Source organism: Acomys minous, assembly GCF_964271855.1.
Source record: "Acomys minous genome assembly, chromosome: 1".
NCBI classification, from domain to species: Eukaryota; Metazoa; Chordata; class Mammalia; order Rodentia; family Muridae; genus Acomys; species Acomys minous.
The window spans coordinates 139,622,645-139,637,956 of record NC_140483.1 but is presented as its reverse complement, the minus strand read 5'-3'; the positions used below and the strand labels follow the sequence as shown (position 1 = coordinate 139,637,956).

The 15,312-nt window shown below is 49.4% G+C and overlaps 1 protein-coding gene across 7 annotated transcripts in view; it reads right to left on the bottom strand.

Annotated features, from left to right (window-relative positions):
- Positions 1-15,312, bottom strand: part of LOC311598040 (gamma-aminobutyric acid receptor subunit rho-1) — a 56,920-nt gene that overhangs the window by 4,629 nt on the left and 36,979 nt on the right. For 3 of the 7 annotated variants that reach the window (XM_084782834.1, XM_084782831.1, XM_084782829.1), the window contains exons 2-7: positions 11,752-11,805; positions 10,248-10,354; positions 7,668-7,735; positions 6,467-6,690; positions 2,074-2,156; positions 1,057-1,197 (exon numbers count right to left, since the gene is read on the bottom strand). In XM_084782834.1, coding sequence (XP_084638960.1) covers positions 1,057-1,197; positions 2,074-2,156; positions 6,467-6,690; positions 7,668-7,735; positions 10,248-10,266 — 535 coding nt within the window. In that variant the 5' untranslated portion in view covers positions 10,267-10,354; positions 11,752-11,805. Of the gene's footprint in view, positions 1-1,056; positions 1,198-2,073; positions 2,157-6,466; positions 6,691-7,667; positions 7,736-10,247; positions 10,355-10,948; positions 11,009-11,751; positions 11,806-13,200; positions 13,249-15,312 lie in introns of those variants that run through there. The other 4 variants (XM_084782835.1, XM_084782830.1, XM_084782832.1 and 1 more) reach the window with 3 other exon arrangements.

Sequence of the window (15,312 nt, the reverse complement as noted above, 5' to 3'; positions counted from 1 at the left end):
CTCATGCCTGGCTTCCTTTCAAGATCTCTTTATGGGAAGAAATGTTTTTTTAAAGAGGTAAACACAGTGTTTTATCTAGGCATGGAGGAACCATCACTGATCCACTATGCTTTTCTCTGCCTTTGTGTTTGTTCATGGAAAGGGCCGTGTGTAAGGATGGTGGGAGGAGGGGGCCCAGGACTGAGAATAGGTGGGGACTTGGCGGCTATAACTCAGGACCTGGTCTTCGCAGTGCGAGCATTGCACGGGACCACCAAGTGATGCTGGAGGGACTCTCAGAAGACTGAGACCCAGAGCATCCAGGTAAATGATGCAGGGGTGAGTTGAACTGCCACACTAAGCTGGATTGGTAATGTAACAGGAAGGCCAGGATGTACTTACAAGGTGGATTCCAGCAAGAAAAAAGTGCAAAACCTTTTGTCAAAATAGAAGCAAGAAATGGTGACTGTTAGCACTTAGCTGTTCCCAGCACAGGCCTCCTCACATGGCTTACCTCTGAGCCTTTACTAACATTTCCTAGGCAATTATCTCTGATACATTGGCAGATCAAATATTGCATACAAAGCTAGTGGTCTTGGAGCACCCCTATAACCCCAGCACTGCTGATACTGAGTCAGAGGGCCAGTCTAGCCACACAGTGTACAATGAGTTCACCAGCCTGGATGTGTAGCATGTGGTGAGTTCACCAGCCTGGATGTATAGTGTGCAGTGAGTTCACCAGCCTGGATGTATAGTGTGCGGTGAGTTCACCAGCCTGGATGTATAGTGTGCGGTGAGTTCACCAGCCTGGATGTGTAGTGTGCGGTGAGTTCACCAGCCTGGCACATGGTGTATAATGTGTTGAGAGCAGCATGGATAAAGGAGTGAGACTGTGTGTCAAGGCAATCAAGTCACCCCTACCTGATGCATACCACCCATTAGACGTCCTTTAGGACACTGGCCTTCTGTTTCAAAGCTTTGTTCTCTTGATGTGACAACCAAACCACACAGTTCTTAAACAGACCCTGAAGCATCCAGCCAACGTGCCCCTCCTTGGCTCTCATGGCCCGGGCTCACCTGTGCTGCTGTAGAAGGCTAGCTTGGTCGTGGTGTGGAATTCCTGAATGAGGAACTGAGAGAGCGAGATCCTCTCGTCTGTCTTTAAGGAGTCATTGCCTTTTTTCCAGTAGAGCATGAGGTCATCCTCCGTGTAGGCATCTGGGAAGACGAGAGGCAGGGTCAGGCCCGGGGCGCCAGGCAAGCCAGGCCTGCCAGTGGGGCTGTGTGGCCTCTGCATCCCCAGCCCTCACACAGGCGACTAGGGTTGTGGTAAGATAGCAAAGTGCAATTTAAATGATAAGGGACACAACTCAAAATTCTTCTGAGTTTCTCAAAACTCAGGCCAAGGCTCTGAAGCTTAAAGGCTCATGGTTCCTACAAAAAGCCTCACCCCACAATCCAGCGGCAACCACTGGGTTAACCCAAATAATGGTGCTGTTGGTAGGGTAGAGAGTACTGGCAAGACTTCAGCTTGCCAAGACTCGGCTTTATATACTGGACCCAATCAGTTCTTTCTTCTCTTCTATCTCTTGATGGCCAGGCCATAACTCACTCTCAGGCAACATCTGTGAAGGGGCTTCTCCTCAGGCCAATTGTGCCCACTTCCTCAAAATAAGGAGGCAATGACTGTGGCCATCACCCGCTCAGAGTCGGCCACATGCCCACCATGCCCCCTTCTGGTGAGGCCACTGAGCTCAATTGTACAACTGCAGCTGAGGTGAAACTTCTTAGAGCTTCCAGCAGCATCTCCTGTTCTTCCAGGAGCTCCCTAAGCCTCGGCGGTGTGACAGGAGAGCTTGCGTGTGGTACACAGGTGTCCAAGCAGATACTAGTCTGTGAAGGTGTTTTAGAGAGGTGACTAGCATTTTCAACCAGCAGGCTGTAGGTACAGGAGATGATCCCAGGACCTCTGGGAGAGCCTGATCCCAGGAGGTGAAAGGCAGGAAGAGCAGAGCAGAGTTCCCCCCGAGAGAACTGTCACCTGCTACTGAGAGAGGTGTTTAGACGTGCTGGCATCAGGCTGTGTCTACTCACAGCTTTCAATTTCCAGGGAGCAGGTCTGCGTGTCCAGGGGGAACCTGCTGAAGTCCATGTTGCACATCGCTGTCACTGTGACTCTGCAAACACAAGACAAGCTTTCAGCATCTGCTGCAGATGGATGCGGAATTATAAAGCAGACACAAGGGGCCCCGCTTTCTCTCCCCAGTTCCTGAGCAGCGTGTTGACATCAGGAAAGAGCCTTAGGCATGACGTGCTCTGCGGAGTCCTCTCATGATTTATGTTCAACCTTAGGACCTATACGAGGTATATGAACATCTCTTCTAATGCATTCCTAGCATCTGGAGACAGGATGTTGTCTGTCAGTATAACAGTGTAGCATGGGTGCACACACACACACACACACACACACACACACACACACACACACACACTTTTAAAGTATTGTTCAAAGTAAAGAATATTCTCAAAATAGAAGTATCCATATATTTGAAGAACTACTCAAAACTCACTGCTTCTTAGTGATATTAGTCACTCTACTGTTTGCTGTGCTTCCGCTTTTGATGGCGTTGACTTTATCAGTGTAGCAGGAAGCCTGCAGAGCAGTGGAACCCCAACCTGACACTGTGAAGTGGCCAGGAGCCCGAGACTCCTGTGACCCTCTCCTATAAGGTCGATGGGAATGGACATCCTCCCACAGACAACGTGCAGAGAGAGACCTGGGAGAACTCAGTCCTAAGTGGAATGTCTCCACCAAAGCTTCCCCTCAAGGCATCTGTGCAGAAGATGCTGTAATAGGCAGAGGTGGTGCCAACTCCAAAGAAACAGTGTTTTCACACACAACCGAATCGATCCACGTTTGGATCCACAGAAGCTGTGACAGGAGGCACAAGTTCAAACCAGAGAAAATCCCAGTGTGGGGGAGGGGAAGAGGGCCGAATGCCCCGCCCCTACCCAAGAGCTTTCCTGCAATTGGGAAGTGCTGGAAAAGGAAACTCGGTTTTCTCCAAGGCAGTGCCACTGAGTACACCAACACTTGAGGGTGGGCCCCTTACCCTAACTAACCCTGAGGTAACAAATATGCGTGGAGTTCATTTTGTTTTGGTAGTTTCTGGATTTGCTTGTTTGTTTTTGTTTTTGTTCTTGTGGGGGTTTTGATTTGAGAGAGAGAGAGACAGACAGACAGACAGACAGACAGACAGACAGACAGACACAGAGACCATGAAGGTGGATGGGTGGGGAGGTGCGGAGGCTCTGAGAGGATGGGGGCAGAGAAAGAATAGGACCAAAATATATTGTATGGAAAAAAAGGGTTAAAAAAAAAACAAAAACAAGAAAACAGAAGAAAAAAATTAAATGTGTGTGTTTAAAGCCGTTGCCTTGAGAATGGCGTGGATACTCGGGTGTGTTCATCCGGGACTGGAGAGCTGTCACCCAAGTCAGCTGGAAGAGTATGAACATCTTGGGCAAGTGAGCACAATCCTATGTGATCCTTCCTTATCTCACCTTTTCCTTATTGCCGTGAATGAAAGCGTCAATCTACACTCATTTGTCATCTAAGCAAGCAGGCGCTTGCAAATGTTTAGTGTGCTCTCACTTTGCAGAACTTTTGCTGATAGCAGACTTATAAAAACTGGTAAAGGGTTTCCTAAAAAGTAGTAGAAAATTATGTTCAAGTTAAAATACCTGGAGATCATAAGTAAAGAGTACTATGCATTTTATTCACTTGTAAATAATATGCTATCCATCGGCCTCAGCTCTGTTTCCTGCTGCTGTGATAAAATACTCCAACAAAAGCAGCTTAGCGGGGAGAGGGGTTAGTGGGCTAACAATCCCAGGTCATCTCCAGCCCTGTGGAGAAGTCAAGGTGGCAGGAATGTAAAGCAGCTGGTCACAGCAAGTCACAGTTGAGAGCAGAGACAAATAAACAAATGTATGCATGCTAGCACACAGCTGACTTCTCTTTTTAGTCAGTTCAGGACCCCAATCTCAGGAAAGGTGGCGCCCACAGAGGAGGGGCCTTCCCATATCAATTAACATAATTAAGATAATTCCCCACAGACCTGATCTCAACAAGTCCTCATTGAGACCCCCATCCCAGATGATTCTAAGTTGTGTCACGTTGAAAATTAAAACTAATTAATTAACTAAAAAGCTAATTAGTTAAAACTAATCATCACAGTATCCTTTATATCAGCAATGTTTATAATAACTTATGTGTACACACACACATATATATCACATATATCACACACACACACATACACACTCACACTCACACACAGCTCCTGACAAGCAGTTGCTAAACGTTCACTAGCACATCAGTGGTTATAGGTGTGGTGGTCTAGTTAAGGCACTGTAGGGCTGTGTGGTGGTTTGAGTGAAAATGACTCCCGCGGGCTCATAGGGAGTGGCGCTGTTAGGAGGGATGGCCATGTTGGAACAGATGTGGCCTTGTTGGAGGAAATATGTCAATGTGTCACTGTGGAAGTGGGCATTGAGGTTTGGAGTGCTCAGGCCAGGCCCAGTGTCACTCTCTTCCTGATGCCTTAGGATCTGGAGGTAGAACTCTCAGCTCCTTCTCCAGCACCGTGTCTGCCTGTGCGGCACCATCTTTCCCTCCACGACGATACTGAACTAACCCTCAGAACTATAAGCCAGCGCCAATTAAGTGTTTTCCTTATAAGAGTTGCTGTGGCCATGGTGTCTCTACACAGCAATAGAAGCCCTAAGACAGCTGTACTGGTGTTGTCGTTGTTGTTGTTGTTGTTTTGATAATTTTGTCTTGAAATGAAGCACCCTAAGATCCTCAGAAATGAGGAATCCAGAGGGAACCAGCGTGATATTGCTGGGGAAGGAACTGAAGACCCATGGCCTCCCTGAGCATGTGCCAGGGAGCCAGGCTTCCAAAGAGATGAAAAGCGCACACCTACTGCCTACACCCAAGATGTGATGGAGACTGAGGGATTGGTACAGAGCTCCCTGAGCACTGTGACTGGAGTTCAACTTTGACCTTAGTATTTGGGTTTCTCTTTGCATTTTCAACATGTCATCCTAGAACAAAGTATGTAAGCCTGAAACACAACACACATATGGTATACGGGAGCCAATTCCAGCTGGTGACCACTCCCTTCTGTGAGAGCCTGAGCTTGTTCCAACACAGGGAGGGGAGGACCAGCAGCTTCTAAATCTGTCCTTGCACAAAGGCATGGGGGGAGGGTACCAGGAGTTAAAACACTCCCAAGGCACCTAAGCCCCTGAGGAGAGTGCTTGCGCTCTCTCTCTCTCTCTCTCTCTCTCTCTCTCTCTCTCTCTCTCTCTCTCTCTCTCTCTCTTCCTCCCTTCACCTCTCTCTTTTTCTCGACCTCCCTTCCTCTCCCTTTAGCCCTCCCTCCCCCCTCCCTCCTTCCTCACCCCTCCCTCCCTCCTCCCCCTTCCTTTTTTATTTTTTTATTTTTAATTTTCCTTCTTTTGGCAATGCTGGTGGGACCCAGGCCTCTCACACTGCTAGGCAAGTACTCTACTGCTGAGCTACACACACGCCCCAGCCCTAGATTTTATTCTTGACATTGTAAATGAGATGTTCAAAATGACATTGTCATCGGGTAGTCCAGAGTCCCATGGTATTTCAGGATGGAACTTACATTGGCCAGGCCAGGCAGAAGAATCTATTTAAGCTTTAAAAATACCCAGGCAGTGTGCAAGGAGGGGCACGGGTGAGTGTTCCTAACCCACAGCCTGACGATTGGAGCGTGAGTGGGACAAGAGAGGAGAGCTCTCCTGAGCGCCATGAGGGGCCAGGCAAAGCACAGGTGCACACAGAGCAGTGTGTGTGTCAGGTGTGTATAAACAGGAAGCTCGTATCTAGACTAGGTCACATCTCCAGGACATTTGGTTTTGGATAACCAGATCTTCCAGAATCCAAAATGCAGCCCAGCCTCTTCATCAGTGTATTCAATAAACTGTTCTTACTAAACAAAAACAAAAAACAAAAAATAAAAATAATAATAAAATAAAATACCCAGGCAGAAAGTTAGAGGAAGTTGTGCATCTGCATCTAGGAGAACGTGTTTGTTTTTATTTCCAACTCTTACTAGAAAAACAAAATTTTTTTTCTTAAAATTAGGCTTTCAGGCTGGAGAGATGGTTCAGCTGTTAAAAGCACTGGCTACTCTTGCAGAGGAGCTGAATTTCATTCCTAGCACCAGCTCCCACATGCCGGCTCACAGCAGTCTGTAACTGGAGGCCTAGAGGATCTGGCACCCTCTTCTGGGCTTCACAGGCACACACGTGGCGAACAGGCACATGTGCAGCCAGAACACTCATACACACAATACAGAATTTTAAAACTTTAATTAATTTAAGTAAATTCTTAAAAATGAAAGTGCTCCGACAGGACCTCTCAGTGCTGGCCTGCCTTTGTCCCCACCTGAGGCTGTATAGCACTTTTCCATCTGGCTGCACTCTCAGCATGACGTTGTCCGTGGTGGTGTCGTGGATAAAGGAGCGTTTGGAGTGCACGAAGAACATGTCCGGAACCCAGATCTTCTTCACAAGCCGGCCGTCAAACGTCATGCTGAGATTGTTCGTGCTGGGAAAAGACAGCCTCTCATCCTTCCAGTAGTGCCTCAGATAGAGGGTCATGGTAAAGTCCTGCAGGCGACAGACGGAGCAGAAACACAGACACCCACCCACTGTGGAGCTGAGGCAAGTGGGCCGAGCATCGCCACTGGAGAAGGGAGAGAGAGGAACCCAACAGGACTCCACCCACACCCACCCCCGCCCCCACCCGCAGCGTCCGACCGTCTCCATGACAGCTGCCCCACTGACTCAAGATGAAAGTGCCAGCGTTAGAGCCGAGAGCACCTTGGCTGGAGAAGACTGGTCCAGATCCCAGATGATGCTGACCTGAGCTGCGTTCTTCACTGCTTCCCAGAGAACGTCGCGGGAGAAATAGCGTAGGCGTGGCTTGCTTGGGAACACTGTGCCTTTTGCTTGCTTCCCTGTCTCACTGCCTTGGTAGTTTCTGGGAGCCGTCCCCAAGAACACAGTGGCCTGTTTCTTGGAGGCTCCAAGCCAAGGTAGTTTTTTTTTAATCCTCTAACTTGCTACCTACCCCCACCTGTGCTACCATTTTCATTTTTGAGGTAAGGTCTCACTGTGTATGTAGCCCAGGCTAGTATGGAGCTTCCTCTATAGTAGACCAGGCTGGTTACAAACCCAAGATAACCCTTCCTCTACCTCTTGGGTGTTGACTCGAAGACATGCACCACCATACCTAGATGGCAACATTTTTTTTTTATCTGAACCCACTGAAAAGCAAAAGGGAATTCTCCCATTGTTCCGGGTGTCCAGAGCGAGACACAGACTGCAAGAGTACAGTGGGCCTGGCCGCAGTCTGGGCCTGCGTCTCAAAAGGCATCCATGCTGGAGGTTAAAGAGCAAGCTTGTCACCTGACTCTATCTCACTCCACCTGGGAACGCTGGGCAAAGGACATCTGTAAAGTGAATGGGACAGTTCCCACCTGCCGGGGAGTTTCGAGGGCTGACAGAATTCAGCTGAGCTTCTGCCCAGACAGGTCCACAGGAGCCTCCCCGCTGCCCAGAGCCCCGGTCAGAGGAGCACTCACCATGTCCACCTCTGAAATGCTGTCCAAGCTTTCCACTTGCACATCCACACCCACAGGAATGGCCGGGCCTGGGGAGGGCATGACAGGCAGCACACTCGCTCGTTTTCTCTGCTCTTTTTTCCCCTCCCTCCCTCCCTCCCTCCCTCTGTTTCTCTCTCCCCCCCCCCCCTCTCTCTCTCTCTCTCTCACACACACACACACATACACACACACACACACACACACACACACACACACACACACGCATATTACATCCTCACCACAGGCTCCACCTCCCTCCTCTCCTCCCAGCCCTTCCCCCACACTCCCCTCTCCCCCAGATCCACCCCTCCTCAGTTTCTCTTAAGAAGAGGGCAGGTCTGCCAGGGACGTCAACCAAACATCATGGAACCAGCTACAATAAGGCTAGGCCCACCCCCTCACAGTTAAGGCTGGATGAAACAACCCAGCAGGAGGGAAAGGGCCCAAAGCAAGCAGAAGAGTCAGGGACACCCCTGCTCCCACCGTTAGGGGCCCCACAACATCTAAGCAGAGGACCCATTCAGGATCCCTGGCCGTTGGTCCAGCCTCTGTGAGCCCCTGTGACAACGGCTAGCTGTGTAGCTGATCTTAAACTCGCAATCCTCCTGCCTCAGCTTCCAACATGCTAGGAGTAGAGGAGTGTGCCCTCACACCCAGCTCTACACTTTTTTTTATCCCAACATTTACTACAGAATAGGCATGCAAAGGATGGTCAGTCATATCAGAGTCAAACATTTGAAGGTTTGGACACAAACCACCCCCTCCCCCCTGCCGTCAAAGAAGTAAGAGAACAGGCTCATGGGTTGGCTCCTTGGAATAGTCCAAGCTTGCCCCCCCCCCAAAAAAAATCAGTAAGCAAAGTATTTTGCCCATTGCAGAATTACAAGCTTAAAATTATTTTTGCTTTATGTATACAAGTTTTATGTATACCTGCAGGTATGCCTAGAGTCCACCGAAGCCTGCAGAGGCATCTGATCCCCTAGGACTAGAGTTATATAGAGACCATTATGACCTTTCCTGTGACTCTGGGGATCGAACCTGCGTCCTCTAGGAGAGTAGCCAGTGTTCTTAACCACTAAGCCATCTTTCCAGGCCAAAATAGACCATTCCTTTCTGGTTCTATCTGTTCATTTGAAGCTGTGGTGAAGACCTGGGTTGTGCCAGGGTCTGATCTAAGGGGCAGCCAGCATGCTCCTCAGCATGAAACTGCCTAGTGGATTTTTTCCACCTGTGCCCCCTTTCCTCACATTCAGGTCATTTGTCCTCCCACTCAGCTGTAGCGTTCTTACATGGTGAAGAAGCTTCCAGAGAAGATATGACATGCTAAAGCAGTCTTAAAGCAAAACCTTACATTTTTGTTTTTATTTCCACGCCATTAAAAACTTAGTATTGACAGAGAACGAGGGAGAGTTTGCTTGCAAGCTGTGGGTTGTGTACAGGATGTGTCCCAGTTACCATGACACAAAGAGGTAGGATCGGAGCCAATAGATGCATGTGACAAAAAGAATAAAGACCTTTCTAGAACTTGGAGGATCGGTTTGGAGGGCGCTGGAGTGGAAGGCAACATGACTAGAAAAAAATGAAAGACGTGGTAATTATTTCTAGCGGCTGGAGGGACGGCTCAGTCAGGAAGCACTCCAGGCCTTGACAGCATGAAGACCAGGGATGATCCCATGTAGAAATACTGGGTGTGGTGTTGTGTCCCTCAGTCCTGGGGAGGCAGCGGCAGGGGCCCTCTGGCCAGGCAGTGTAGCCTAATGGGTTAGCTTTAGGACAGTGAGAGACTGTCCCAAAGGAGGCTGACAGCATGTCTGAGCATGGCACAGAAGGTTTTCCTTGGTCTCTGCGTGCATGTCCGCCCGCACCTACATTTATTTACTTGCAAACACACAAACAAATTCATACACACAACCATAAAAAAAAAAATTTTTCCCCAGAAAGAAATCAAACCTGGGTCAGTGGGATGGCTCAGCAAGTGAGGCTGTTCACTGCCAAAACCTAAGACTCTGAGCTGGAGTCCCAGGACCCACACGGTGGAGAGAACCAACTTCCACAAGATGTCTTCCACATGTGTCTGCATACCACACCACCCCCAAAATAAACATATAAACACACACACACACACACACACACACACACACAGCCTTGTACTCTGCAGTGAGTCCTTACTGTCTCAAGCTATTTTCAGTTCACTAAATCCAGCTCTGATGTACGAGGGGAGCTCCTCTGCCAACCGCCAATGAGAACAAATCCAGCTCGAGATGGTTGCATGGGATTTCAATGCCAGGAGGCAACGCTGCCCGCATCTGCCCCGCCCTCTACAGCAGCCGCCGTGCCGCTGCCTCACTGACCTTCAGTGAGCTTTCTCATGAGCACTGCAGGGGACAGCTGGCTGGCCCTGCCTGACCACACAACAGCAGGTACTCGGGCAGTGCCAGGCAGAGCCAGGGCACGAACGGCAAGATGCTCAGCCAAGTCAGATACGATACGTGGATCCGGGTGCACAGACAGACAAAGAACCCTCGTCCCCAGCCCCAGCCCCTCGTGCCCACCTCATACCTCCAAAGCCAGGCCTCATGCTGAAATCGTGGTCATCTATCCGCAGCAGCTGCTCGGACTTGGTGAGAGGTGACTTGGTTATGTCTGAGCTTCGTTTCAGAATCGGGCTGCCACAGAGGGAAAGCGGGCGTGTCACACGGGCTGGTCAGAGCCACCTGCCTTCTGTTTGTTCTTGGCAGGTTTCATGGAGTGTGCTGTTTTGTCTACGAGCCAGTCTGCCTCCTCTCTTCCTTTTCCCAAGTTTCTGGATAACTGACCGGCAAGTTCTAAGGTTGGGGGTCCCTAGGCACACGGAAGGGCCCGCCTCTGACATCCTACCATCTCCCTCCCTTCCTCTCTCCCTCCCTCCTTCCCTTTCCCTTTAATGAAGGTAGGGATTGGAGAAATGGTTCAGCTGCCAAGAGCACTGGCTCTTCCAAAGGACCCAGGTTCTATTCCTAGTGACAGAATCTATAACTCCTATCCAGAGGATCTGACGCCCTCTTCTGGCCTCCCTAGGCACTACATGCATATTGTGCACAGACATACGTTCAGGCAAAAAACGCCATAAACACATAAAGTTTTTTTTAATTAAACATTCAGTTAATTCTACTAAGCTACCTGCCATCCACAGATACCTGTCTTATTGGTTCTTTGTCTGCCCAGTCTTTGATATAAAAACATGAAAGTACCAAAATAATAGTGTTATTTCCCCTCCTTACACAGTTAATGTCTGACAAATGCTTCTTGGTCTTGAATATGCCCTGGATTTTCACACATGGGAGTCCCCCATGTCCCTATCCTACTGCAGAGTGCCCATCTGACCAGCCCTCGCACAGCCAGCACCTGAATTGCTCTGGGTCCTCTGTCCCTACAGTAAGCTGCACCTGCCCAGAGATCTCACAAATAGCTAGTCACTTCCCACTCCTTCTGATGCTGGTGCCAGGCAGTGTCCTTTCTGGGAGACCTCCCCCCATGTCTGTCCTCCCCCGCCCCGTGTAGGTGTTCCCATACTTGATGGGGTGCTCATGAGACTCTTGAGCCTCACAGGCCCTTGTGTGTCTGATGCAGAGATCTGTGCTGAGGTTGCTGAAAGCCAGGAGGGGACGCCTGAGAGCCCGGCTCAGAAGCATTCGCCTAGTGGCTGGCTCAGGTGGGTTACCTTCCACCTCTTCACTACCGCCCAGACACTTGCCCGGCCCAGCTCTCAACCCTCACCATCCCTGAAAGAAGCTCGTGAGAACCACAGAGTCCAGAAACCAGGGCTTTCTCCTCTCTTCAGAACCTGGCTCCTTTAAACTCTTAGGCAAGCAGCTTGTTCCCGGCAAGCAGTTTTCCTGCCCTAAGAACTAAGGCTGTGAGAGTGGATGTGGGGTGTGAAGGTTGAATGGGACACGTGGGAAGTAGCTCGGTTCCTGACCGGAGGGAGGAGCCAGGGCGTGGACACCATCAGCTTCCTGGTCCTGGTGGGGCGGGGCTGAAAGTCACTGTAGTTGCGGTCCTTGCTGCTATCAATGGGTCATACCTGCCTTGCTTGTGGGCATCGTCGTGTGCTCCTCGCCTCTGTCTCTGAGGTCTGCTATGGAAACAAAAATGAAGGTGCTCCAGAGACTGTGTAGGGACTCAGATCAGCAAAGCACTCCGGCCTCTGTGCGTGCCTCAAATCTAGCCAGAATAAAATGGGGGTGAGGAGGGAAGGAGGCTCAACGCGTTAATCTGGTCTGATGAGCATTTTCCAAGTACTCACAGGAGCGGGGAATGAGGATTAATTATTTAGAAGGCCTGATTTACAGAAATCTGACTTAACCACCTCCCCCACTGCCGCATGCATGTGCGCGCATGCCCACACACATTTGTCATGTAGACACTCACACACATTTGTATTCATACACACTTATACATACACTCAAATACACACTCATACATACTCCCACACTCATATGTACACCCTATACAGTCATACACACATATTGGTGCACACTCATACACACCAACTCACACACACAGCCTGTACACTCACACTTACATACATACTCAGACACTTACCCACATCTATGTACATTCACATGCATGCATGCACACACATGCACTTACACAGACACATGCAGGCATACACACACATGCATGCGCATGCACACACACACACACACACACACACACACAATCATACATGAACTCATACCCACCCAGGCTTGGAATTGAGGCTTAAGAATTGCACACTAACTTGGACCCACTATGAAACTGTGGCGAACAATCTTGCCAGTGAGTTTTGCCCTCTCTGGTGTACTTGCCTTTGGCTAGAGATTTGGCCAAGTGGGCACAGCAGGGAGTGAGGCTGGAGCACTTTCTGTTTACTTGTTTCTTCTTCAATGTTGGTGACTGGCAATATCTTTTGCCTCTGCCCAGGGCACACATGGTTTCCTATTCTTCCCCCTTTTGGGGGACATCTATATGCCTGCTTAGTGCCCTGAGCCTTGCGCACATCTCTGTGAGGAGTGCTTGTTTTCGATTATTTTTGGTTAAGCCCCTCTGAGCATAATGCTATTTCCTTCTGGGACTCCACTGGTGACAGGGACAGGGGTTATGTCATCCGTAGCACAGTGGAGCAGGGCAGACATGAGTTTGGTAGGAAAGGAGTGAAAATTGGGAAAGATAAGGTGGGAGAGGAGATAGGCCACCAAGGGCAGAGCCCTGTGCATGGCCACCAAGGGCAGAGCCCTGTGCATGGCCACCAAGGGCAGAGCCCTGTGCATGACCACCAAGGGCAGAGCCCTGGGCATGGCCACCACTTGGGCAGAGCTGGCCGCAATGGACTCTCAGCACAGGATAGTTGAATGAGAAAGGATTAAGAGCCCTATACATGAAAAAGAGCATATAAAAAGAGGCAAACGAGACTGAGCAAGGATGTTGGAGTAGAAAACAAGTTGCCTAGTCTGACTTTTCCTTTGGGCCAGCCTGCAATACAGCCACTCACCAACTGACAGAGGACTGTCAAGCTCTGAGAAACCCCACAGTTGCCTCGGCAAAGCTTAGGTTCTAGCCTGGAGGACACAGATGAGGATCCCCAACATCCTTCCCAGAGTCATTAATACTTTAAAGCACCTTTTCCTGTTCACATATTGTGTACAAAGTGGAAAGAAGAAAAAAATATAAGACAGATGAAAGCACCTCAGAGCTGATTCGTGCGTTTCTATGCTCATCCTTAGCAGAGCCCAGGGCAAACAATAAACTGTCCCTTGTAGGTCACAATACAAGTACCCTGGAATATCTAGCACCTTTTTTTTTTTTACCAGCTATAGATATGATGATGGTTGCTAAAATTAAGCATAATACAGTACAATAATATGAACAACTGACATAGCTTGAAAGCTTAAATCACCACCATTGGCTAGGCACAGTTCTGACTCACTTCAGGATTAACTGATCATTTCTCACAGCGCATTGGTAGCAGGCCTCACCACTAGTGCCAACTCGCATATGAGAAAACCAAAAGGTGATGCTGGGAGCCCAAGTGTTTCTAAGATGGCAGAGCTAGGCATTAAACTGGGGACTCTGGATTTGGGCCTTGGAAGAAGTGCTGACCACCTTGTGTTGCTGGAGGAGCTTCCCCTCTCTCCTTGAATTTGGGTTGGTTTCCACCCTTGTTTATTTATTGTTTGAGGCAGAGTCTCTCACTGATTCTGGATTGTGTAAGGGAGCAGGTTTAGGGGCTGGGGGTTGGCTCAGCAGGAAAGAGAGCATGTTACTCTTCTGGAGGACTCAGGCTCAATCCCAGCACCCAGGGAGGCAGAGGCAGGAGGATCTCTGTGAGTTTGAGGCCAGCTTGGTCTACAAAGCGAGTCCAGGACAGTCAAGGCTAACACAAAGAAACCCTGTCTTGAGGAAAGAAAGAAAGAAAGAAAGAAAGAAAGAGAGAGAGAGAGAGAGAGAGAGAGAGAGAGAGAGAAAGCCTTCTCCAAATGTCTTTTTGTCAAGGTCTTTATCATGCAATACAAAGCAGTGAGCAGTGCAGGACAGTGACAGATGACCCATTCTGCTGTACAGAAAAAGCACACTGGAAGCTGTCAGATGACTTGTGCAAGGTCACTGGTAAGTGTGTGGCTGTGCCAAGCCTCAAGTCGAGGCCTTCTCGCTGTGTGGAGACTCTCTTCCACTAGTCCACTATTCCACCCAGCTTGGAGGACAGGATTGAGTTCTGTTCCCTGGAACTGTTACACCTAAGTCACACGGCACAGGAGCTTGTCAAGGGCACAGCCAGGGCTCAGTTCCTGGAGGCAGTGAGCTGATGACAACAGTCCACCAGACCTTGAGCCCCAGTTGTTCTGACCTTGAAGTGGCTCTTTAGCTATGAAGGAATTGGAGCCATGCACTGGTCTGGAGTCTGTAATCCCAACACTCAGGAGGCCAAGACACACATAGAAGAAAAAAAAGAATTAGGCTTCAAGGAGTCACTGCGGGCGTTGGCATGTGTTGTAGGAGCATGCTGAAAGGCTCAGCCACCTGCTTGAGGCCACCGGAGCCTGCCAGCTGCCCCGTGTGCTCAGATCACACACTGTGAGGATGCTCACGGAGTGTGGTGCTTCACGGCGTGTCCTGGAGCTTACGCACGTCCCACGTGTTGAGTATTGTGTGTTTTCCCTCAACTCTAAATAGTTTCTCTCCTTTGGTTCCTTACTGAGAGGTTTTGATAACCAATAATCTGCCCTTTGAGTTGCGTGTTGCCTTAGACATCGCTCTGTTGCTGAAGAGACATGATGACCAAGGCAACTCTTATAAGAGACCGCGTTTGAACGGAGGCTTGCTTATAGTTTCAGAGGCTTAGTCCATTGCCATCATGGCAGACAGGAGGATGGCAAGTGGGTTTGGTGCTGAAGAAGTAGCTGAGAGCTACGTTCTGATCCACAGGCAGGGAGGGAAAGACTTGACCTGGCATGGGTGTTGGAAACCTCAAAGCCCACCTCAGTGACGCACTTCCTCCAACAAGGTCACACTTCCTAGTCCTTTAAAACAGTGCTACTTCTTGATCACCAAGCATTCAAATATATAAGCCTCTGGGCCACTCTTATTCACACCACCACACTCCGTT